Source organism: Denticeps clupeoides, chromosome 12 (genome assembly GCF_900700375.1).
Source record: "Denticeps clupeoides chromosome 12, fDenClu1.1, whole genome shotgun sequence".
Lineage (NCBI taxonomy): Eukaryota > Metazoa > Chordata > Actinopteri > Clupeiformes > Denticipitidae > Denticeps > Denticeps clupeoides.
Window position 1 is genome coordinate 5,408,943 of NC_041718.1, and position 24,961 is coordinate 5,433,903.

A 24,961-nucleotide genomic window follows, 5' to 3' on the forward strand; every position below is an offset into this window, starting at 1 on the left:
TCCCGATTCACCTCCATCCCAGACTCAGCGAGGGGTGCCGCCTGAGTGTCCGGGTCCGCCTCCCTGCCTGCAGCCATGAGGGTCGCTACCTGAGGGTCCAGAGCCCCCACTTTGCCTGTTTCCCAGTGTTGTGCCCTTTTGGGGGGCTCTGTGATGCCAAGGCAGCCCTGGGCTAGCCAGGCGATGCCATTCACATGCACCTGCTTGTTTAGTATGGGTGATTAGAAACCTTTTTGTGTTGGTTCTCTCCCTCACTCCCTTGTCCTGCATTGTTCAGTTTAGTTCGGTTGAGATGTTGTGCTGCTTTTCAGTTTGTGTGTGTTTGTTACAGGCCATCATGCCAGTGTCTTTGTTTTCTGTTACTATAATGGGACAACTTGCACATTTGGTGGCTGTCAAAGACTTTTTTGCCCTACTGTGTATTTTGATACGTTTTGTGTTTACACTGTTTGTGAGAAACTCTGGGTTTATAGCTTATAAAGAAAGCGAGTTACCAAAAGTCAACTTAGCTATACAGCAGTAACCGTCAAACACTTCTAAGATATGTTTAGCATTACATTTGTTCAAATGAGGCCGTGGATTATGATAAAACTATGTTTCTTGCACAGATATTATGTGTCAAACAAAACTGTATATCAACAATACCAGTGAATTGGCATTAATGTTAGATCATTAATATGGGTCATGTATTACTACACCCTTGCATAGCATGTTACTGAGCATTATCTGCCACAAATGTCTTATCACAAATCAGCGTTTTATTTCAGTGCTTACATTATCATCACTGTCTCTGTATTTCCCCCTGAGCATCATGCCTGTTCGTGAGTCTCTCATTTGCCTATAAGAATTGTCACTTCTCTTTTTTTCTAAAGCATTCTTTTCCCCGCGTGTGTCGTGCTCCATCCCCCAGAGCCTTCAGCTGTGCGCACTATTTTTGGAGAGATGTTTCTCCAATTTAACTGAGCAATGTGCCAGAACGAAGACTCTGGTAGGATGATACCATTAATTGACTTTGGGCCTCACAGCTGCAACCGTATGTGGGTTGTGTGCATGTTTTGGAAGAGTCCGTACATGGTGGTATTTCTGCCAGCCATTGATGTTTTTTACACCGAAGCACCTTAGCAAAAAAAAAATTTAAATGTTATTACACACAAATGATGCGGTGGAGCCTCACCCGCTCTTCAGAAAAGCACAAAAAGTGTGATTATAACCCCTAGCTAAGCACTTTAATTTTTTATCTTTGAATGCTCTGTTTTGAATCGTGTTATTAAAGAGAGAAAACTGCACAGTTTCCATGTCACATGTCAGAAGGGATTTTTTTTACAACCTGCAGTACCTCCTCGTACATCCTGGCCGCCGCTACCTCTGTGACACAGCTACCTGGTTTCTTTTTACATGTTGTAGGGGTCGCTATAATGACCCAGTTCCAGGTCGTACAGTGCCATCTACAGGAGTGGAGGCTGTAGGCACATGCTGACTCTCACCTCTGCTGACCTCACTAAGAACATGCCCAATAGCAACACCCGGTGATCGGAATTTGTAATACAAAATATTGATATTTGGCGTTCCTCTATTGATACAATATCATTACATAAAAATATCACAATATTATGCTGTATCGATTTCACCCCCCTCATCTGGGGCAGTGGTGGCTTAGCGGTTAAGGAAGCAGCCCGGTTCAAATCCCGATCTGAGGTGCCACAAGGCACCATCCCCACACACTGCTCCCTGGGCGTCTGTCCTGGCTGCCCACTGCACACTAAGGGTGTTGGTTAAAAGCAGAGAACACATTGTGCTGTGCTTGCTGTGCATCACAATGACAATCACTTCACTTTAAAATCTAGCAAATGTCTTAATGAAGTGAAGTGATTGTGAAGCGATTGTCACATGTGATACACAGCAGCACAGCACACGATGCACACAGTGAAATTTGTCCTCTGCATTTAACCCATCACCCTGAGCGGGCAGTGGGCAGCCATGACAGGCGCCCGGGGAGCAGTGTGTGGGGACGGTGCTTTGCTCAGTGGCACGTCAGTGGCACCTTGGCAGATCGGGATTCGAACCGGCAACCATATGATTACGGGGCCGCTTAATGAATTTGAATCCCTGATCATGTGTGTGTGTGGAGTTTTGTGCTCTCCCTGTGTTGGTGAGGGTTTCCCCCAGATTCTCCAGTTTTCTCCTTTGGAATAAGTGGTTATGTATGGTGAGCGAGTTATTATAATGGCTTATTGAAGTTGTATAAAATTTTATCAGGTATTCTGTACATACACATACATGTCTGTATAATAAATTAGACATATGAGGAAATATACGATGTCACACCTATTGATCTGAATATACATTTTACATATTTGTTGTCTCAATAAATACAGATGCAAATAAAAACAGTAGTATATGCACATTTCTACATCCCACATAAAATGGAATTCATATTTTCTTATTATTAATTACAGGGAGTGCAGAATTATTAGGCAAGTTGTATTTTTGAGGAATAATTTTATTATTGAACAACAACCATGTTCTCAATGAACCCAAAAAACTCATTAATATCAAAGTTGAATGTTTTTGGAAGTAGTTTTTAGTTTGTTTTTATTTTTAGCTATTTTAGGGGGATATCTGTGTGTGCAGCTGACTATTACTGTGCATAATTATTAAGCAACTTAACAAAAAACAAATATATACCCATTTCAATTATTTATTTTTACCAGTGAAACCAATATAACATCTCCACATTCACAAATATACATTTCTGACATTCAAAAACAAAACAAAAACAAATCAGCGACCAATATAACCACTTTTCTTTGCAAGGACACTCAAAAGCCTGCCATCCATGGATTCTGTCAGTGTTTTGATCTGTTCACCATCAACATTGCGTGCAGCAGCAACCACAGCCTCCCAGACACTGTTCAGAGAGGTGTACTGTTTTCCGTCCTTGTAAATCTCACATTTGATGATGGACCACAGGTTCTCAATAGGGTTCAGATCAGGTGAACAAGGAGGCCATGTCATTAGTTTTTCTTCTTTTGTACCCTTTCTTGCCAGCCACGCTGTGGAGTACTTGGACGCGTGTGATGGAGCATTGTCCTGCATGAAAATCATGTTTTTCTTGAAGGATGCAGACTTCTTCCTGTACCAGAAACTGGCAGTAGGACTGGGAGTTGAGCTTGACTCCATCCTCAACCCGAAAAGGCCCCACAAGCTCATCTTTGATGATACTAGCCCAAACCAGTACTCCACCTCCACCTTGCTGGCGTCTGAGTTGGACTGGAGCTCTCTGCCCTTTACCAATCTATCCATCTGGCCCATCCATCTGGCCCATCAAAACTCACTCTCATTTCATCAGTCCATAAAACCTTAGAAAAATCAGTCTTGAGATATTGGCCCAGTCTTGACATTTCAGCTTGTGTGACTTGTTCAGTGGTGGTCATCTTTCAGCCTTTCTTACCTTGGCCATGTCTCTGAGTATTGCACACCTTGTGCTTTTGGGCACTCCAGTGATGTTGCAGCTCTGAAATATGGCCACACTGGTGGCAAGTGGCTGCATGCTTGACTTTTCTCAGTTCATGGGCAGTTATTTTGCGCCTTGGTTTTTCCACACGCTTCTTGCGACCCTGTTGACTATTTTGAATGAAACGCTTGATTGTTCGATGATAACGCTTCAGAAGCTTTGCAATTTTAAGAGTGCTGCATCCCTCTGCAAGATATCTCACTATTTTTGACTTTTCTGAGCCTGTCAAGTCCTTCTTTTGACCCCTTTTGCCAAAGGAAAGGAAGTTGCCTAATAATTATGCACACCTGATATAGGGTGTTGATGTCATTAGACCACACCCCTTCTCATTAAAGAGATGCACATCACCTAATATGCTTAATTGGTAGTAGGCTTTCGAGCCTATACAGCTTGGAGTAAGACAACATGCATGAAGAGGATGATGTGGACAAAATGTGGACTCATTTGCCTAATAATTCTGCACTCCCTGTATTATTATGTATTATGTTATTATTATGTTCATTCAGAGGTATGGGAATTAACTATATCAAGATCCAGTATTCATCCAGTCCACAGTATATTGTTATATATGAGCCTACTTCTGCACATTTAATAAATGATTCCTGCAGGATTACAGAATGATTACGATATATATTCTCAGAACACAATGCAGGTGCTCTTATTTTTCAAATGTAATATCCTGATGTGGCTTAGACCTGTTAGAATCATATTCCGAAAAGATTTGCATTTGTTCCATTTTCAAAAATATTATGAGAATGTAACCAAAAAATCTTGTTGATATCTGAACATCTTCATTACATTGTGAAAGTCAGAATGTCTCCCTGGCTCATTAATGTTCTTGTGATCTGTCCACAGCATAGTGATTCTATCAGCATCACAGCAGAGGGGAGTTCTCTCTCATATTTACACTGTCAGCCTGGCTCTCTTAAAACTTTTTTCCACATTATTCATCGGCATCGATGCGGTGTTCTTATGCGATGTTTTATGTGCTTTCTTAGGCAGTCCTTTCTTAACTCATGTAACATGTTGTCTTAAAAATGGTTTAATTCAAATTGCTGCATGTTTCTCTTATTTTATTTTGTACCGTTTACTTATTATTCTTTATTTTTAATTAACTTTAACTTCTTTTTTAAATTATTTTATTGTACAGCACTTTGGTCAGCTCCTTTGTTGTGTTAAAGTGCTTTATAAATAAATATGGTACGGTAGGGTATAAATTAATGTCCTTGGAAGTTTAATTAAAGGGAGGCTCCAGTGTCATCCATATTTTAACATGAGTGTGTAATTAACTTTTTAATTAGCTGCAGGATACAAATCATGCGAATTCACCTTGTGCTTTATAATGGTCATTGTAAAGTCATCATTAAAAGCCACATAAAATGAAATAAAGAGTTCAGCAAAAAAGGTCAAGCATGTTGATTCTCTGCTATTTTATTACATAAAAGGAAACTGCTGTGTGCAATTCTAGAATGTAGACCATAGAATGATTTTCCATTTACTCATACACACACAAATAAATAAAATGTTAAAATTGAATTTACAAAAGGAAACAGAAACTTTCAAGCAATATATCGTATGTTCTGTGTCTTAATGAGCTTTGAATCCATTTTTTCTAGCCTGTCAAATTGCAGAAGCTTAAGCACTGAAACAGAAATATGTTTATTTGATTCACTAGTTCCCTGCAAGCTGGCTAATGGTATTTCAAATTGTTGTAAATGCAGGAATGTTGTATAATTTAATAAAATCTAAATAACAGCCCAAACACAGATGGGAAAGTGATGCAGTGTCTTGGCTTCTCTTCACTGTTCCCTAATGGAATAGCTCCTGGAGCACTGAAACAAAAAAAAAAATGTTTTCAGTGTCCCAGAAAGAGAAAAGGTTGCACTCCTCTCACAATGATGGAGATGCAAGGAAGGGAGGAGAGGGAGTGAGAGTGAAAAATGCCCATAGGCACCACCGCAGCCTGCTGTTTAAGTTAGTAAAGGGCCCAGAGATGTGCAGCAGAAAGGGACCTCTGAGAGGAAGGAGGGCTGATGAATGGAATGCAGCCCATTAGGGCGACCTTGACTAAAAAGGCAGGATGTGGAGGTTATCATGTGAGGAACAGAAGCACCACTGGAGCTAATAACTTCTCCCTCACAGTAGGTGAGGGACCACGGGCCCAAGAAAAAGGGAGGCGGTGACCTGTGCTCTCCCTCATCATCGCGGCACTAGAGCGCGTACAAGTGGCACTGCCTGTGGCTACTGCATGAACAAATGGAGTCTGGTGTTCCAGCAAGATTGATCATCAGGTCCCCCAACACACACACACTGGCTCTCTGGGCCAAAACAGATGCATCACTGCCAGTGCCGGGTAGGATGAATGTGGAGAGATGCTGTGGGAGGAGACCAAACCTTCCCACTGCATTAATGATTCACCATCTCTACACAAACCCAACGGTGTACAACCAGCTTACTGTGATTATTAATGTTACATGAATATGTAATGTCATACAGAAATGAATGTGCCTTATTTGGCAGAAAGTATGAGGCGTTTGTAGGGCTGGCTGATAAAAAGATTACAATATAAGACATGATTAATGCAGTTTTGAAATCTTTCTGTCCGTGTTTTAAGAAAAGAAGAAGACGCCACTGAGTCAGCAGTGGGCAGCCATGAAAGGAGCGCCTGGGGAGCAGCGTGTGGGGACGGTACCTTGCTCAAGCGGAACTCAGTGGACCCTTAGCTGGATTTGAAACCACAACTTGAACCCACAAACCCACTGGGGCAGTGGTGGCCTAGCAGTTAAGGAAGCGGCCCCGTAATCAGAAGGTTGCCAGTTCGATTCCCCATCTGCCAAGGTTCCACTGAGGTGCCACTGAGCAAAGCACCGTCCCCACACACTGCTCCCCGGGCGCCTGTCATGGTGCCCACTGTTCACTCAGGGTGATGGGTTAAATACAGAGGACAAATTTCACTTTGTGGATCGTGTGCTGTGTATCACATGTGACAATCACTTCAATTTTATTTTATTTATTTAAAACATCCATTGTTTTATTTCTTAATAGTTAAATAGTAAAACACCTAGAGGCTGATTTCTGAAACTGGTACAGCACACTTACCAATGACAGCGAGAAATTAAATTTACCTCAGTGATGTCATCAATCATATATCTTCATTTATACACATTGAAAACGTATTGAGGTGGGCTGACTGATGTTCATATCACGTTCATGTCGTGTCACATCTTTTCATGCTCCTCAACCACTTAAGTGATGCTCATGGCGAGTATATGGGACTGGTGCAGCGCTACTTTTTCATTGTTGGATTTTCACAGTCACTTTATAGAGAGTTCCAGTGAGAAAAAATGGACTGAACCCATGGCACAAAACTACCCCATCGAATCAAGCCCTCCAGATATTTTCTGGCTTTTTCCTTACATTTTCCACCCATCTGAATCCGAAGTATTACCACGCAGCATGTAAAAAGAGAATAACAAATGGCTTCTTTGCTTAAGTGCATCTGCTCAGCTATCTGTCAGCACAGTTCTCTCTCTACCTCTCTCTCTCTTGCTCTCTCGTTCTTGACCTGGAGGTGGACAGTGGTCATGGCGTGCACTGCTCCCTCTTAACTTCCTCTAAACCGCTCTGTTTACAAGCGTTTCATCCTCATCCTCTTCACAAGGTGATGTTTCCATCTGAAACACCTATGGATGCTGCCCCCCTCACCCGGTAGGAAATGTGACATTCTGTGGCATCGCAAACCAAGCAGTGCTCTCAGGGGGGTCGGGAAGAGCTCACACCTATCCTGCGCTGACCCGTGATGCTGCATGCAGACACGGCCCCCTCACTTCCCCTCCGCGTGCGCGGCCCTGGGTCTGTTATTTTGAGAAAGAAAGCAATCTTCAAGCATAAAAGGGTTCCTTTCTTCACATAAAGCTTTCAAGTAACAGCGTTTTACTTGCTCAACTGTGCACAGGAGCAGCTTTAAATATATGTTTACCTCCTAGCACTTGAAGTGATAGTCAGCATCAGTTCTACAAATGTGTCAGAATGCTGTTTCCACCAATGTCATCTATTCAGACCGAATACCAGGTCAAAGGACCTTAAAGCCAGTAACCAATGGGTTATCTTGATCAAGGTATAGGGGGTATTTCTCATCACCGTACAGGAAAACCCATGATGAACCTTCCCTAGAACCTTCACCATTCCCTGTCTTAATGTTGAATAGGATTACACCATCACTTTTTGGGCATGTCATAAATAAAAGCTTGATGATGCAGTGGAGCTACTGTTCGCCCTCAACAATTTATTTAAGAGTGGGCCGCTCACCCCAAAAGACCTGAGTCTCTGCAGCAGGTCCACACCCTGGATGTTCAGTGGTTGCAGTGGAGGATGCCACCAGCTCCTTGGTCTTTCCACTGTTGATCTGCAGGCAGTTCTGCTGAAACAATATCCTTCATCCATCTTTGCCATTCTTACAAAAGTGAGAGAATTTCTGACTTTAATTATTATGCAACAGCAAATCTTGCTATTTTGGGCCTTGTCTTTCTTTCTTTTTTTTTTTACTTACCTTCTGTGTGTGTCCTTCATTCCTCCACTGAATCTTTGTTTGTGTGTTTATTTATTTTTTTTCGATTTTTAGAGGTCCTTGGCATGAGGAGAGATTGAAAGGTGAAGTATTTGTACTCTGGACATAACACTTAATGGGGAAAAGCATGTCAAGCAACCATGGAAAAACAGATTTCTCTGCGGGTTGTCATATGATGATGAATAAAGCGTGCAGAGGCGTAAGCGCTAGAGTCACTTTAGTGAATAACAGTGAATGACCGCATTTTTTTTCTTGTACAGCTTTCGCAGACCCATACAGGAGACACTCTCTAAACTTAGACCCTTTCGAACAAAGCAGAAATAAGTTGTGATGGCCAAAACGAACCCGATTGAGAGTGGAGTAAATAAAATACAAATAAAGACTTATATACCAGCAAAACCAGAGGGGTGTTTAGCTTCCAGCGCCTACTGTTCCAATACTCAAGGACAGAAATTATATGTTTGCAAATGAATATCTGAACAAGCAAGATGCATTTTGGAAACCAGCCCTGTGGACTCATTATGAAGTGTAGAACTTCTCCTCCACAGTGTGCCAAAGGAATGTTTGGAGAGACAAGGGTGCTGAACTTCACCTCTACAACCTTTAAGCACAGGGGAGGGGTGTTCCCACTTTTGGCAGGAAATTAAATGTGAATGGACATATCACACCATCATTTAAATCAGCGTTTTCTTTTCTATTTATTATATATTAATTTATGTTTTTTTTTTTACTCAAATGAGTATAAACATACAGCCTTGATCTGGTTGAATTAGTCACACATCCAGATGTCGTTGTCATTTTCAGTACAACTTAAGGAAAAGTCCACACAAAATGAACACAAAGTCCAGACAGTAGGCTCGATTGAGAGATCTGTCTGATCTGAACATTATGAGCGTGAGACACAGAAAACAACTGGCCATGTACTTGTCCAACTGTAAATACCAAATCAGGGGATGTCTTGTATCCTGTCCTCTGTAGGAGAACGTCCCGTGACCCTGAATGTGTTCTTTGGTCACTAGCGAAGGTTAGCATGAAGGGGGAGGCTTGCCTGCTGGAACACGCCTTTAATTAGTAGGAACCTTGGGTTTCACCGAGCTGTCTCAGTAATAAATCATGTTTATGCATAGTAATTGCAAATTTGATGTCTCCAAGGATCCGTTGTGCGTGTTAATTCAGATTTGAGCTTTGTTAGGCACACACGCCACTGCCTATTTCAGCCCACTGCTTTACTTCAACTGTACGTACCAGAAAGCAGACACCTCCATTTCCCAAAGCAGCCAGTAGATCAAAAGAATAACACACACAATTTTATATTTTTGTGATGCTCTGTAATATGAATTATAAATGGGAAATGTTTTGAAATATTTACACATATTTAGTTGTTTTCATATTTCTTGCATTTACTGGTTCCTCAAAGACTGTTCAGGTACCGACGTTGTCTGAGACTCTGTGTTGCCAGATTTGGCGTTTTTGAATAAATCACTTTGGGTGAATTTTTGACAATACATTTCTCATTAAAAACAGACGATAGGCACCTCAGCTTAAGACTTTGGTGCATTACTGGTGCAACAACTACTATGACATTTAAAAACTTAAATACATTTACAAATACATGTTCTTTTCTGAATACCATATTTGGATTCCATTTCAAATGTGTAAATCTGGTGATCCATGTTGTTGCTGGATTTGGCAAGGTCATAAATTATATTAAACTGTTATTAGTCCTTTGTTATATTGCATTTTTAAACAATATTAGGTTTCATACCATTACTCAACCCAGCCAATGGGGAAGCATGTGATGGTGGATTTCTTGTTGCTGACCCCAAAGTCAAGTAAATATGGAGGACTGAATTAGGAAGGCCATCCAGCATAAACCTTTTGCCAGGTCAATTGTGCAGACAACCAGACTGAGATCTGCTGTGGCAACACCTAAAAGGAGCAGTCTGAAGGAAGGAGTTGTGGGGCGTTTCATACCTTTACTCACAGTAGCCACTGTTGAGGATTCTGCATATCTGTTTCTTTTTTTAGGGTCAGGAAACCTCTTCTTGGATGAAATTTAGAGGAGGAGTGGAGATATGGAGGTGGTCCCCCGGCCCTCCACTCCCTTAGTTTTAATGATGGCTTTTGGCTGACTTGTTACGTAGGTTGTATGCCGCGATGCTCGGTGCCGCTGGGCTGATGGCAGTCTGAACATGCAGCTGATGCAGCGTGCATGGGGGTGGGGTGGGAGGCGATCATCTCCCCTCCTGGGGGGCTCAGAAGATTTTTGACACCTCTCTAAGAGTCGCTGTCCACGTTCATTTCTCATCCCTCTTGTTCCCATTTTCCCCTGACACACAAACACACGCACACACACACACACACAAACACACACACACACACACACACATACACTGATTAGCTTGAGGGAGGATGATGCACAAGGCTCATATCCTCCATCGCACATGTGTACATGCAGAGCAATATAAATGCTTCATGAACAATATTAACATCCGTGTGTGGCTTTTCCCATCTCGTCATCACTACACTTCCCTGGTATACCAAGCAAACACATCTGGGAAGTTTTAATCCTGTCCACAAGCTGTGTTGATTTGATCATCTCAAGAGTACACGTTTAGCCAACACATGTCCGGCGAAAGTCAGATGCCTGCATGCTGATGTCCAGATATTCGGAATACTTTGCCACCAGCCGCTGTTAACCCAATCGTTACCTCAGCCGTTTTGTACGGTGCATTGTCTTTTTTTATTTTGGAGAGAAGACAGGACTGCATCCAATAGTCATGAAGTGTCACTTGGGCTTGGACTCATCAGTCCACCATAAGCCGAGTCGAATAAATTTTCCCTGACATCTCAGGTTAGGCCCATGTGACCTGATGCTGCCACTGGCTGTCCAGGGACAAGCAAATCTGCAGTGTCACCCAACATCAGCCTCACTGCGCTGCGTGTTAATGTTGATGTGGTCAGCACCACCCCTTGTCTCTGGAAGTGGATGCTAAGAATGTGAAGGTGTAAGAATGGGTGCAGGAGACAAAGACGGTGCTAACAATACATGACAGATTGCGCAGACGTTTTTTTTTCTCCTCCACGGACGAGGGAGCCGAAATGCGTTGTGACTCATGTGTGGGCAATTGTTTTTTAGAAGTCTGCTTTTTGGCAACTCTGACAATGCCGTTTTTTATAGACATCAGGGAGCAATAATTGTTAAAAGTGAAAAGTTTTACTTTTGAACAACAACAACACAACATGACTAGACATTGCCAGACATTGTTTTCCTTGGCTTTTTCCTTTCTAAGAACCCAGCAAATGATTGCTATGATGTGCTATTTAAAAAGCAAGTAAACAAAAGAGGATGCGCTGACTAGGTAGCCCTGCGCTGTCCATCTGTGGATACCTACAGAAGATCTCATTCACATGTGCCCTTCACCCTCAGGCTCAGATATTTCCTGCTCTCTCATTTTCCCTCCCACGCACATGGCTATTAAAGACTCTTTAGAGACCGGAAATTATTATTTCAACAATTAAAACTCTAAATGGAATTGAAGGGTAAATATAGAATGGATTTAGCTTTTCTTACTTTACCTGACTGTGGGTGGCTGAGAAGTACAAGAAAAACCCAAAGTGTATCCGGGGAATTTGGTGGGATGGAGTCTGATGTGCTTACTGCTTGGTAATTGCAATTAAGTTGCTTCATCGCCCACATTAGCAAAGGTGCTAAATGTTTCTCGGCTTGGTGTTAGTGACTGGTAATGACTTTCATCTTGCAAAAGCTTTTAGGCAATGTCTGCATAGTACACACAAAGTTGGTGCAGTGTATTGTGGGCGGTTTCAGGCCTGCCTTCCGAAGGAAGAGCATTTGGGAGGGTTGAAAACCAGTCATGCCGATGCATTCTGTATTAGTTGTAGAGGTCAGGTGGCATTCAGCGGTAGACCTGCTAGAAGGGAGTTATAGTAATAGTTATAGTTCTGAGATTACTAGGGACTGAACGAGTATCTGGGTGGCCTGTGTTGATAGATAATGATGGATCTGTCTGATATTGTCAGAGTGTCTGAAGTAATCTACATGAGCAGGAAAGACTGATGATGTGAGTTGAGAAGGAGAGTTGCATGCAGTTGCAGAAGGAGTGATCTGCAAGTTATTCAGGTAGATAGCAAGATCCTGATGTGGTGAAGAATCTGCTGGAACGAACATTAGTTTGGTTTTGGGGGTATTGAGTTTTAGATGATGGGCTCCTGTCCAAGATGAAATGTCGGTTAGACATTAGGGATTTTGGAAAATGTACGTGAGGGAGGAAAAGAAAAGATGAGCTGTGTGTCATTGGCATAGCAGTGTAGGATAACCCATGTGAAGAATTTACCTCACCAAGTGATCTTGTGTAAAGGGAAAAGGGAGGACCAAGTACTGAGCCCTGAGGGATGCCAATGGAGAGTCTGCATGAAGCAGATGTGGATCTATTCCAAGTCACTTGGTAAAACCACTCATCAAGGTAAGAAGCAAATCACTCCCATGCTGAGACCTGAATTCCAAGTCTCTTGCAGATAGACAGGAGTGTTGTGGTAAGCCTCAGTCACAGCTGCAAGAGGTGTCATTGTCTGAATGGAAAGTATTTAAGATACCTCTCTGGCTCAGGGACAGCACCTAATTTCATTGTACTTGTTCCAATGACAATAAAGATATTCTGATTTTGAAGTGCCCACCTCATTCCACGATGAGTGAGGGGAATCTGCCTGAGTGCCAGAGCCCAGAGTAATCATGATGGGTCATGATCACCCACAGGTGCTGTCTATAAAGCCTGCTGTCGACATGCATTCCATAAAGTGCATCCGGAAAGTATTCAGTGCATTGCTTTTTCCACATGTTGTTACAGCTTTATTCCATAAAATATATAGAAATTTTTTTTTTTCTCAGAATTCTACACACAACACATCATAATGACAATGTGAAAAAGGTTTACTCAAGGTTTTTAAGAAATTTATTAAACATAAAAAACTATGAAAAATCACATGTACATAAGCATTCACAGCCTTTGCCATGAAGCTCAAATTTGAGCTTAGGTGAATCGTGTTTCTGCAGCTTAATTGCAGTAAAGCATGGTGGAGGCAACATCATGCTGTGGGGATGGTTCTCAGCTGCAGGAACTGGATGACTAGTCAGGGTTGAGGGAAAGATGACTGAAGCAGTGCTCTTGATCCCCAAACCAAAAGTGATGTGTGTATTTTTTGCTATTGAGCTGTGTTTCTTTTGTGTATTCCTTTTCATGTATTAAAAACATTTGAAAGTGAAAGTGAAGTGATTGTCATTGTAATGCACTGCAGCACAGCACATGGTGCACACAACAAAATGTGTCCTCTGTATTTAACCACCATCGTTGGGGAGCAGTGTGTGGGGATGGTGCTTTGCTCAGTGGCACCTCAGTGGCACATTGGTGGACCGGGATTTGAACCGGGAACCTTATTACAGGGCTGCTTCCTTACCCGCTAGGCCACCACTGCCCCACTGGCCACCATTGCCCCACTTGTCGAGTGTCTGTGCCTCCTGCTGGCATTACACAATTTGTTATGAACAGCGCTGGCAGTGCCGCATTGTTGTCAGATACCAAATCATCAAAATATAAACCAAAATGCTCACAAAATTGACAAAAAATATCAGATATGTGTAACTATTCAAACGAATAAACAATTGTAGTGATATTATGCTGATACAGGGATGATGACAATGGGGCACTGATGGCCTAGTGGGTAAGGAAGCAATCGGAAGGTTGCCGGTTCAAATCCTGAGCTGCTCAGGTGCCACTGAGCAAAGTACTGTAACGGTCGTGACATGTATGTGATTTGGGGGCACTCTCCCCTTTGCCCCGAACGTGGGATGGGTTCTCTCATGAGAGTGAGGACAGGTTGAAGGAGGCAGGAACTGAGAAAGTCTCTCCCAGTTTGTTAATACCGATTCTCTCAGTAACGCTCTGTGTGTATGTGTGTGTGTGTGTGTGTGTGTGTGTGTACTGTCTTCTTTTGTAGCCGTGTGTACGCGGGTTCAGGTTTGTGTCATAAATAAGTGTGGTCCACGCCTCTGGGACGTGACCGAACTTCATATGTGTGAGTTTTATTTAGCCACTGGCTGCTACACCATTCACCACACGCTCTGGGCAGGACAAAGCGTTACAGTACCGTCCCCAAACACTGCTCCCCTGGAGACTGTAATGGCACATTAGGGTATTATCCATAGAACCTGAATAGAGATCGTTCTTCTAGATGTAGAATGTGAGTTTTGGCATAATAAAGGTATATTTGTCCAGGGATCCTGATTGTCTCTGACCAAGCATGAAAGCAGCACATTCAGCTAGGTGTAAGCCACAGCTGACCAGGCCTTTGAGAGTCAGGTAAATAGCTACAGCTCAAGCACGATAACTGAGCTGTACGCAGGGATAAAAGAAAATGTGACATAAGGGCGTGTGTGCTAATTATAGTGAGGGCTCAACGCCATCAGTTAGAGGGTGACTCTGCGGCGAGCGTAGGTGGACGTAATGAGATGTCTTTGTTGAGAAAACAAGGCCTCCTCTTAGAATTTATAAGAACCTTCTGGCCTTGTGGGTGAGGTATTCACTATTGATCATGAGGACAAATATGCCAAAAGTAATTTTTTTTGTGAAGCAGAGCGTCACACTTGCATGAAAATAAAAAGAATGTCACCTTCAATACCAAGAAAAGTAAATATTTAATTGTAATAGGTGTAGACTCACATTCTTAACTGTGAGGCATTCTGGGAGATCTCAGAACCTTGTTTACCTTGTTTTAATGCTCACAACTTAAACTCACAAGCATCTGTCCCTCACTGCTGACAGATTGATGCCATTTTTCATTTAAGAATGAAAGGTTCTAAAGTTTCTCCATGTTGATGTACACTGCATTCCATAATTATTGGCACCCCAATAATTAAAAGTCCTAAAATAAAAAGTAAAATGTAACCTTCAACTCATGAATTTTAAGGGGGGGTAAAATCCCTGAATATGAAATCATTCGTTTTCATACAATCACCAGTTCCTCAATTTTTGGCACCCGTAACAATTCCTAGCAAATAAATGTAATTGAAGTATTTCTGTAATTTCCACAGTAGTTTACAAAGTTGTTCAGAGAGTCTAGGAACATTTAATTAGTAATTCATCACTTCCTGTTTCCCTGGGGTATAAATATGATGTGACACAAAGGCTTCCCATCTTCAACATGGGAAAGACAAAGGAACACACCATTCAAGTAAGGCACATGTGTGTCAACCAAGTCAGGTAATGGCTACAAGAAAATAGCCACTTGCCTGCATCTGCACATTTCTACTATATGAGGAATCATTAAGAAGTTAAAATCAACAAGAATAATCCTGGACGAGAACAAGAAGTTTGTTTTGCCTCCATTCACAGTGAGGAAGATGGTAGGGAAATTTTAAAGTTTTCCAAAGCTCACTGTTAAAGAATTACATCAAATGGTAGCATCTTGGGGTCACAAAGTCTCCATCAAGTCAAGTCAAGTCAAGTAAACTTTATTGTCATCTCTTCTATATATTGTACAGATATACAGAGAGACGAGAAGACGTGGCTCCAGTTTACACAGTGCAACATAAAAGTAGACAACAAAAAAACAGAAAACAGATGCGTCACATGAAATACAATATATAAATAAATAAGATACAAAATATACATTTTAGCTAAAATGAAGTGTTAAAAAGTGACCAGTGATATATACATGTTCAGACCGTGCAAATAAACAACAGTAGTGATAGTACAGTTATTGGTTTCAGTGCAACAAGAAGAGGTAGTCCGTATAGCAGCATGTGCATAATTGCAGCAATGAGGTGTAAAGTGCAGAGGTGCAACAGAGTTAGTCCACAGTGCGAGTGTGTGTGGGGGGAAGTATGAGTGCAGGTAGTGTGTTCAGGAGCCTGATGGCTTGTGGGAAGAAGCTATCACGCATCCTGGAGGATCGAGACCTGATGCTGCGGTAGCCTCTGCCGGATGGGAGGAGTGTAAAAAGTCCATGTGATGGATGTGAGGGGTCAAGCACGATGCAGGAGGCTCTTCTGATGCAGCGCTTATAGAAGATGTCCTGCAGCGGCGGAAGAGTCGCTCCGATGATGTTACCAGCTGCTTGATGATCCTTTGGAGCTGCCTGATATCGACAACAGTACTGTTGCCGAACCAGGCGGAGATGCAGCTGGTCAGGACACTCTCTATGGTGCCCCTGTAAAACGCGGTGAGGGTGGGAGGGGGCAGGTTGGCTCGCTTCAGCCGTCTCAGAAAGTGGAGACGCTGCTGGGCCTTTTTGGTAATGGAGGTGATGTTGGTGGTCCAGGTGGTCCAGGAGCTCGTCTGAGATGTGGACTCCCAGGAACTTGGTGTCTTTTACAGTCTCAACCGTGGAGCCGTGGATGCTGAGTGGGGTGTGGGTGGGGCGAGTTCTCCTGAAGTCGACGATCATTTCCTTAAATCAGGTGCTATCTATCAGTTGCTATCTACGTGCCAAAAAGCTGTTTGGGAGGCATGCATGGAAAAAAACAGTAAGCAATGCCGGGGCTTCAACTGCTTTGGTCAAATAAGACCACGATAGAGCTTTTTGGCAGCAAACTCTCTTAAGTGGGTTTGATGGAACACAAAAGATGAGTATGTAGAGAAGCACCTCATGCCCACTGTGAAGTATGGGGGAGGACTCTGTGGGCCTGTTTCTCTTCCAGAGGCCCTGGGAACCTTATAATGGTGCAAGGCATCATAAAAAATACCAGGACATTTTAAAGCAAAATCTGGTGGCCTTTGCCTGAAAGCTGAAGAATGGTTCTAAAATCTCTCTCCACACACAAAAGCACCACTTCAACTTGATGTTACTTGGTAGAAAGAGGCATGGCACAATAGAGGATGAGGATGAACAGTTTCTAATTTATTAACACCAGTAAATTATTATTGCAGTTACATATGAATATTGTGTACCAATGTTACAGAGAAAACCAAAATGAAAGACAGGAGGAAAAGCCTGAACCAAGCTTCAGAGACCTCACCTGATCCAGGAGAAAAATGGGTAGAGAGAAGACTCGAGAACTGGAAGGCCCAGTTCCGATGGAAAAGAAGCTGAGAAAAAAGAACCCCCGCTACCACCCGTGAACATCCTTTATACATTTGACCCACAGGAAGTTGTCACAGACCAATCAGAATTTGTTGTTTCTGACGTCACTCCCCCGGTGTCTCCCGTCTGTGGAAGACAAAGAGAGCAGGCGGTCCCGATGGCCGGCGCTTCGCAACTTTGGCTCAGGGGAGGGCTGCCAAATGCTGCAATGCCGTCCGACAAAGACATGGAAAATGGAGGTGATGAACCTCCACGCAAAACAAAAGCGCAGAAACGCCACGGCCCTGCGACGTCCCATCTTACACATGTGGCCAAATCTACACAGAAATGGTTCACCAGACACAGAATCAAGCTCTTCCCATTGCCATCCCAGACCTCAACCCCATTGAAAACCTGTAGATTGAGCTGAAGAGGAGAGTGCAGATGGGATGTTTTTCCCACTGAATAAATGCACATGAATGCATTAGATTGTTTTGGATTGAATGGTTGTGTTTTTCTGTTTTTTCATTGTGGTCTTATATTATTTAGAACAAATCTGATTTTATTAGAAGTTAAAGAACACATCTTAGCCATGGGTGCCAATAATTATGAAGGGCATTGTATGTTATCTTGAATTTATTTCATAGTAACAGAACACTGTACATTAAATAACATAAACAGACAAGACACACTTCTTCTCATGACTTCTTCTCAGCGGCCCAGTTCTCATATAGATGGTTGAACACCCTGCTTCTTAAGCATTAATTAGACAATAATGAATGGAGGTTATTCAAGCATTGAAAGTCGGTGCTAACAATTCCCTCAGACATCCAGACTTCTCTTGATTAATTTCAACTCCCTCTGTCTGCCTACAGGTAGTGCATAAACACAATGTGGTACGTTACCTTCATCAATTGAAGAGATAAAGGCACTTGAAAAAACGTAAAAGTGTAGGTCTGTCTCCTTCACCATTCAAAGGCACTCAAAAGCTGGGGGGAACTCTGAGAGGAAGAGGCCTGGCAAACCCAGAGCCACAACAGCATCAGAAGAAAAGTTTCGGAGATTCTGAGAGTCTCAGTATCAACTGTACAGTGTGGAGTTGCAGGTTTGACTGGTCAAGTTACAGTGAGAAGGCAACTGTTACGATGTCAGAATATAGAGAAAAAGAGTCTTGCTTGGGCCATGAAACACCTCCAAGGGATTACTGAAGGTAGTCATGTTTACAGGACATGGAGAGGAAAGCAGAACACATACACAAAACTCACAAGACAGGGGCTTTAATACATTAACACAAGACAAGGTAAAACTACACCAAACAACGACCCGACAGAGATCAGTAACAAACAGGGCAGCTTTAAACATGCATACACAGGCGAGAACAATCTAGGATCAAGGGAACACAGGACTTACATGGAACTCTGGACCCGGAGTGTCCCCTTCCCGACCGGATCCTGATCCTGACATTCTGAAGTGTGAGGAACTGAAGGAGGAAGTGTGATGTTCTGGGGCTATTTTCCTGGATCCAGGGCCGGTGACTTGCACAGAGGAGACCTTGAACCAAAATGTCCACCAATACAGCACCTAGTTGGTCAGGAAGATCCCCCTGTGCAGGACAGCTGAGCGGTGATAGTGGCAGGGATGAGGACACAAAGTGGTTGCCGTTCGGATATTCTTAAAAACCTTTCAAAAATATAACTAATAAAACGTAAATCTTCATCTCTAAAATTGCCAGTAAAACTAATCTCTCCTAATCGCTCTCATTTCTCTTTTCTAATCTGCCAACTGAAAGCTTTTTTTTTATTGACCCAATTATGTTCACCAAAAACGTGAACAGCTCAGAACAATCACATAATACATCAATTTTTAAAACATCTCATATACATGTGTTTAAATATATAATTTACAATGTTTCAATCTGTTTAATAAATCATTAACATGGTTAACATTCCTAGCTCTGCCCCTTCCCCAATACCCAGGAAAACCATCCCTGCAGACTCGACACTGCTCGACTCTGGCAAGTGCTATACAATCAATAAAATAATTACCATCCTAAGGCTGCTTGGAGCGTCAGTAACAGACCCTAGCTCTGTTACAGCTTCATTCAAGATAATGACCCAACACATAAGTCCAAGCTATGCTAGAACTACCTAATGGGGAAAAAAACAAAATTTTGGATGAACTGAGAAGCAAAGAGCAAAAAAATTAAAACAAAACCGTATTAGAGAGGCTGACATAAAACTAATTATGAAAGCTATATACAGTAACGTATTTTAGAAGACTAACCATTAAGGATCATTAAAAAAGACTAAACATAAATGAAAACACATATGCACAATATATCAACCTAAATAAAACAAAAAATATGTCACAATATCATAACCTGCATGTACAAATATAGGTATGTTAGAAATATGTTTTCTATTTAGATGTCTTATCAAATACTTAAAACTGAGTGTGAAACTACTATACCCTATACCATGCACCAGCTTTGGCCTACCTTCTTTATTCTGGGACCAGGCAACTTGATCTCACTGGCCTACCCTACACACAGCTTCAGCTCTAGAAAGTATGGTAATGCCTAAATGACTGCGTTAATAGTTAATGTTTTCCCCTGACTCCACCATCCCCCTTCACCATGCACTTCCAAATACAGAACTCAACCCTGCCAGATCACCATAGCAACAATAACATGGTCTGTGGTGTTCTATAGCATACTGGTGCATTTCTCTCTTATTCTGCACTACTGTATGGTATAGACTTTCATGGGGGTGATTAAATTGGATAATTGTCTACCAAACATTTTAACTATTCGCATTTTCCTTGCTCACTGGGGAAGTGTCTTGCCATTACGCTTGATTTAATAATCTACGTCAGATAATGATTTGTGTCATCCCCCAGAGACTAAAGACAAATCTGGCACAGTCCCTGTGGTTTTAAGCTCTTATGTTGTCACGGCTCCATCTGTAAAGCCATGTAGGCCTTGTGCCTCAGGCATGCTGAGGGCTTTGCCAGTTGGAATGAACTTGCTTTTGATTTATAGCTGCCTTTTGTGGGCCTGTTCCTCTCCTTACCCACCACTCGATATATGGTTTGTAGGATTGAATTTTTTTCACCCCCACCTTCTGAAAAATACCTTGTACAGTTAACCTACTTGTAAAAACATCCATCATTCATATTTTTTTTCAAATCTACTTATGCAACTGGTTTCTGTTTCTGCAGTCTTCAGTCATAAGACAAGACCAATTCTGAGAAAACAGTCCAGTAGACAGTGAAAATATTCATACCTTGGGTGGACAAACATCAATCAGCCATAACATTTGACCACTGACAGGTGACATGAATAAAGATGATTATCTTATTACAGTGGAAGTGGATATTTCACAGCTGGTTGTGACAAATATTGGCCATTGACAAATATTGGTTGCTACAGCATAGTCATAGCATCTCCAGGATCGCAGCTTCTGTGGGATCTTCCTGGTCTACAATGTTGGACTAAAGATAGAACAATCATCATTGTAGTCTCAACAGTTTTGCCTGATGTCTGTGTCAAAAATGCAAAAATGCTTCAGAAATGGTTTAAGGAACACAGCAACATGTTTTGGGTGTTGACTTGGTGTCCAGATTTTTCAGATCTCGATCCAGGAGGGCAGTTCTGGGGTCAATCAATCAAGCATCTGTGTGATGTGCTGGAATAAGAAGTGCAGAGAACTAGAGAAGTCTATGCATCTACACTTCAGAGCTACACAAATATCGGTGGGTGATCACAATGTATGGCTGATTGATCGGTGGATCTGAATGCAAACCCAGAATAGCAATGAAACGTAGCCACTGCATCTCAGTGTGACCCACATGGCTAATGTATGCTGATGTATTTGCTTAATATATTCGATTCACAGTTGCACTTACTGTAAATTAAATCAACAGATTTAAGGAGTTTGTTTTCTAGTATTACCTCTATACTGTAATCCCCTATACTGTAATCCTATACTGTACCCTTCAGATAAAAAAAAATCTAACGAATGAATAAAAATATTTTATATATAATAATAATATATTCCACGGAATATAGAAGCAAATCTGGTCACAGTGAAGAACATTTATAGCATAGAGTGTTTTTTGTGTGTGTGTCTCTTGACTCTTGACTCTTGACATCCTTCATTGTTCTTCATCCAATGTTGCATGTGTGGAGTAACTGCACAATAATGATGCCTGACTGATGCAGCAGTTTGATCTTTGACACCCACTGTCATGCCACACGGAAGGGAGGAGGCACACATGCTCAACCTTCAACTGAACAGAATAATGCAGTACAAGGGAGTGAGGGAGAATACCAACATATAAAGGGTTCTAATGAAAGTGAAAGTGAAGTGACTGTCATTGTGAAACACAGCACAGCACATGGAGCATGAATTGTGTCTTCTGCGTTTAACCATCACCCTTGGTGAGCAGTGGGCAGCCATGACAGGGCAGCCCAGTCACTGCACCAATCACCCATGCTAAACTATCATCAGCTTGGGGCGATAAGAACGCTAAGCCAGGAACGGAGGCAGACCTGGGCTCTCAGGCAGCTGCTTGGGCTGCATCCCTCGCCTCTGCCCGGCAGGGTGGCTGACCTGGACCCTAGAGCAGAGTCCCTCTCCCCAGCAGGCTTGGAGGCCAGGGGGACCCCAGAGCTGCCCTCCTGGATCAGGACTCACCTGCCCTGGATGCGCCCCCTTCTTGGGAGAACCTTCTGCCAGGCTCACCTGAAACTGGGCCGCCGCTTCCGGGCTAGTGCAGGGGCAGGCTCCAGAGTTTGTTTTCCGGATCGTTTTCTGCTTCCTCACACCACCATTCAGCCTCGCTGCCATCACTCTCCGTCGGCTCCCACTCCTCCTCATCACTGTCCAGTGCCCTGAGGTCGTCTGCGACCCAGCACTCGAGGGGGAGGATCGTGGGTGCAGGGGGACAAACTGTAACAATCCCCCTGCCACTGATCAATCTCCTCATCATCGTCTTCTCCCTGGGACCCTTCTGTCCAATAAGAGGCTCGCATTACCAGGAATGTGGGGAGGAAGACGGGGGCGGGTGAGACGCCAACCATCTACCTCAACTTTGCTGCCCTCTGGTTCCACTCCCCTGGCTCGCTGGAGGCGTGGGCCTTGCTTATCCACCACCAAACCGAGATCACCTCACCCTCACTGAGGGAATGAATGACTAGGAACGTCATCCACTCATTCATGCACCAATTTTCCAAGGCCTTCAAATTATGACGACTCTGGGTCCCCAGGCCAGAATCAGTAAAGGACAAATTTTTTTTCTGCCTTTTTAACACCATGAAAAGAATGTTTCATTGCATGTTTTTGATCTTGAACTTTTGTGCTTATGATTCAAGGACAGTTCTGCTGTTAAAAATCTCACATGGCATTGATGAAATAGTGAACTTTTTGCTTATTCTCTCCAAATATTCATGTTTTTTTTAAGTGATAAACTAAATACTTGACCCAGTAGTCAAGGTATTGCTGTACATTCTGTTGGACACCACACTGTGCAGTCAAATGTTTAATAGAACTTATACTTAATTAAAGTTAATTCCCAGTATATATGAAAATAAAGAAATAAAATACAACATTTTATTATTTACAATGTAAATATGGTGAAACAATTAAATAAATGTGAAAGGCTGAGAATATAAGTATAGTGAGTAGTGTGGTAAGTACAGTGGGCTGGTTGTGTGAAGGATTACCTTGAGTTTTTTTCTGCCCAATTCCTCCCCTTCTGTCAGCCGATTCTAGTATGAGTGACTCATTTAAGGTCTGAATGGCGGGCTGAGCTCAGAGCACAAAAACCTGGAGGACAGCTACATTTCTGTGTCCTCAGGTACACACACACACACACACACACACACACACATACATGCATATTAAGCAGCATCAGAATACACCACTGCTGGACAGTCATTGGACATTCTCTGAAAATCTTTCAGTCAGCATGAAGCTCAGCTTCTCCCTCATCTTCTTCGCTCTCTTGGTTGCACAAGGATCTTCAGCCGTTATTACAGGGGTAAGTTGCCAACCATACAGCAAGTGATTTATACAGGCTAATAAACATCAGTCTGTGTATTGAAAGTTAACTCCATGAAAACTTAGAAAATTGTTATATTCTGCTTATATTACATTTCATAAAGAGGAAACAAAAAAGAAACAGCATCTATTAGGTTCAGACTGAAAAATGCTAATGTATTTCCATGTGAAAATATTTAATTTGTGTAATTGAAGGAATTACATAACCACACTGTCTCAGTTCTCATTCAATGAACATGCCTGATTTATTATTCCTTTGGTATTTTCTGAAACATATGTAAACAAAAGTGTGCAAAAAATCTTAATCAGTACCTCAGTTTGTAAGAAAAATGAATGGTTTTTGTACATTTATAAAAAGCTTTATACAAATGAAACACTGAATTGTAATGCATCAAGGTTTTTGTTATGTGGTGTCTAATGGAAAAATAGCTTTTTTTCTTTTTCAATTTAATTAATGGAACAGAAACAGACTTTTAGCAAAAATGTTATATTATAATTTGAAAACCATGAATGACAGTTTGGACTAATCGTTCTGGCTATTAATGAACTCTATTATAAAATTGATTAGCCTGCATATTATCATGTGGTTATTTAAAATATGACGTAAAATGTCCACAGGGCAACAGCAGGAAAATGAATTAATTTTATGGCTGCCGCGAATTTGGCCGTGTAGTGGTGTTGAGGATGTGCCGTCAGGCGGCAGGAGTGACGAGGAGACTCTAATGGGGTTTGAGGGAGAGGAGCAGGACCTTGAAACCCAGAGGAAGGTGTTCTCCTCAGAGCCTGTCACACTGAATCAGCTCCCTCATTCCCGCCCCTGACAGCCCCTCAAACAAAGTGAGAAAAGTTATTCCTGCCACCTGCAGCAATGGCTTCCTGTTCCCCTCATCAATATATAATCACCTCCATGAGCCTGTCGTTACTACCTCCACATCCAAGCGATTCATTTTCCTCTCCTCCTCATGTTTTACAGTGAATTTCCTTTTCAGGTTCTGGCTGTGGGTCTTGTGTTAGCTCAAATACAGCTGTGTGTGTCGTTTTATTACATTTTTTATTAAATATGCATGTGCTCGGTGTGTGCAGGCATGTGAGAAAGACTCTCAGTGTGGCGTGGGGATGTGCTGCGCTGTTAGCCTGTGGATCCGGAGTCTGCGGATGTGCATTCCTATGGGTCACGAAGGGGAAGAGTGTCACCCCATGAGCCATAAGGTCAGCCCGCTGCCCTCATTAAATCCACCTCTCCCTCAGCCGCTCATTATTTTGACCACATGCACCCCAGCTACAAGCTGACTGTGGCGCCCACGTTCCATTACAACTCACGCTTGCCCTGGTCTTCTGTTTCTGCAGGTTCCGTTCTTTGGGAAACGTCTTCATCACACCTGCCCCTGTCTGCCCAATTTGGCCTGCATTGCTACGAAAGATGGCAATTCAAAATGCTTGCCCCCACTGGAATACGAATATAATTATGTTTGAGCATTACATATAAAACAATGTAATATTACTTTGCCTTATTTATAACTTATTATAACTTATTGACCATCTCCAGATGAATTGACTGAGTTGTTTTTATCCTTGTTTTGTAATTTAACTGCTACCATGCTGCAGTCACAGACTGGAAAATGCTTTCATAATTTTATAACATGGTGAATGAATTCAGCTTTTCTGACATTGTGATATTATTTGGTAATTTCTTAATAAATTACACAGTGTTATTAGCGTGTGAGTTCCATTGTGTGCTAATTT

The 24,961-nt window shown here is 42.2% G+C and overlaps 1 protein-coding gene across 1 annotated transcript; it reads left to right on the forward strand.

Moving 5' to 3' along the window:
• The first annotated feature begins 23,096 nt into the window (after positions 1–23,096).
• prok2 (prokineticin 2) lies at positions 23,097–24,691 on the forward strand. Its single transcript, XM_028999091.1, has 3 exons — positions 23,097–23,198; positions 24,302–24,427; positions 24,566–24,691. Exons 1-3 carry the CDS (start codon positions 23,127–23,129, stop codon positions 24,689–24,691), a joined length of 324 nt encoding a protein of 107 aa, XP_028854924.1. The 5' UTR covers positions 23,097–23,126.
• Positions 24,692–24,961: the final 270 nt, after the last annotated feature.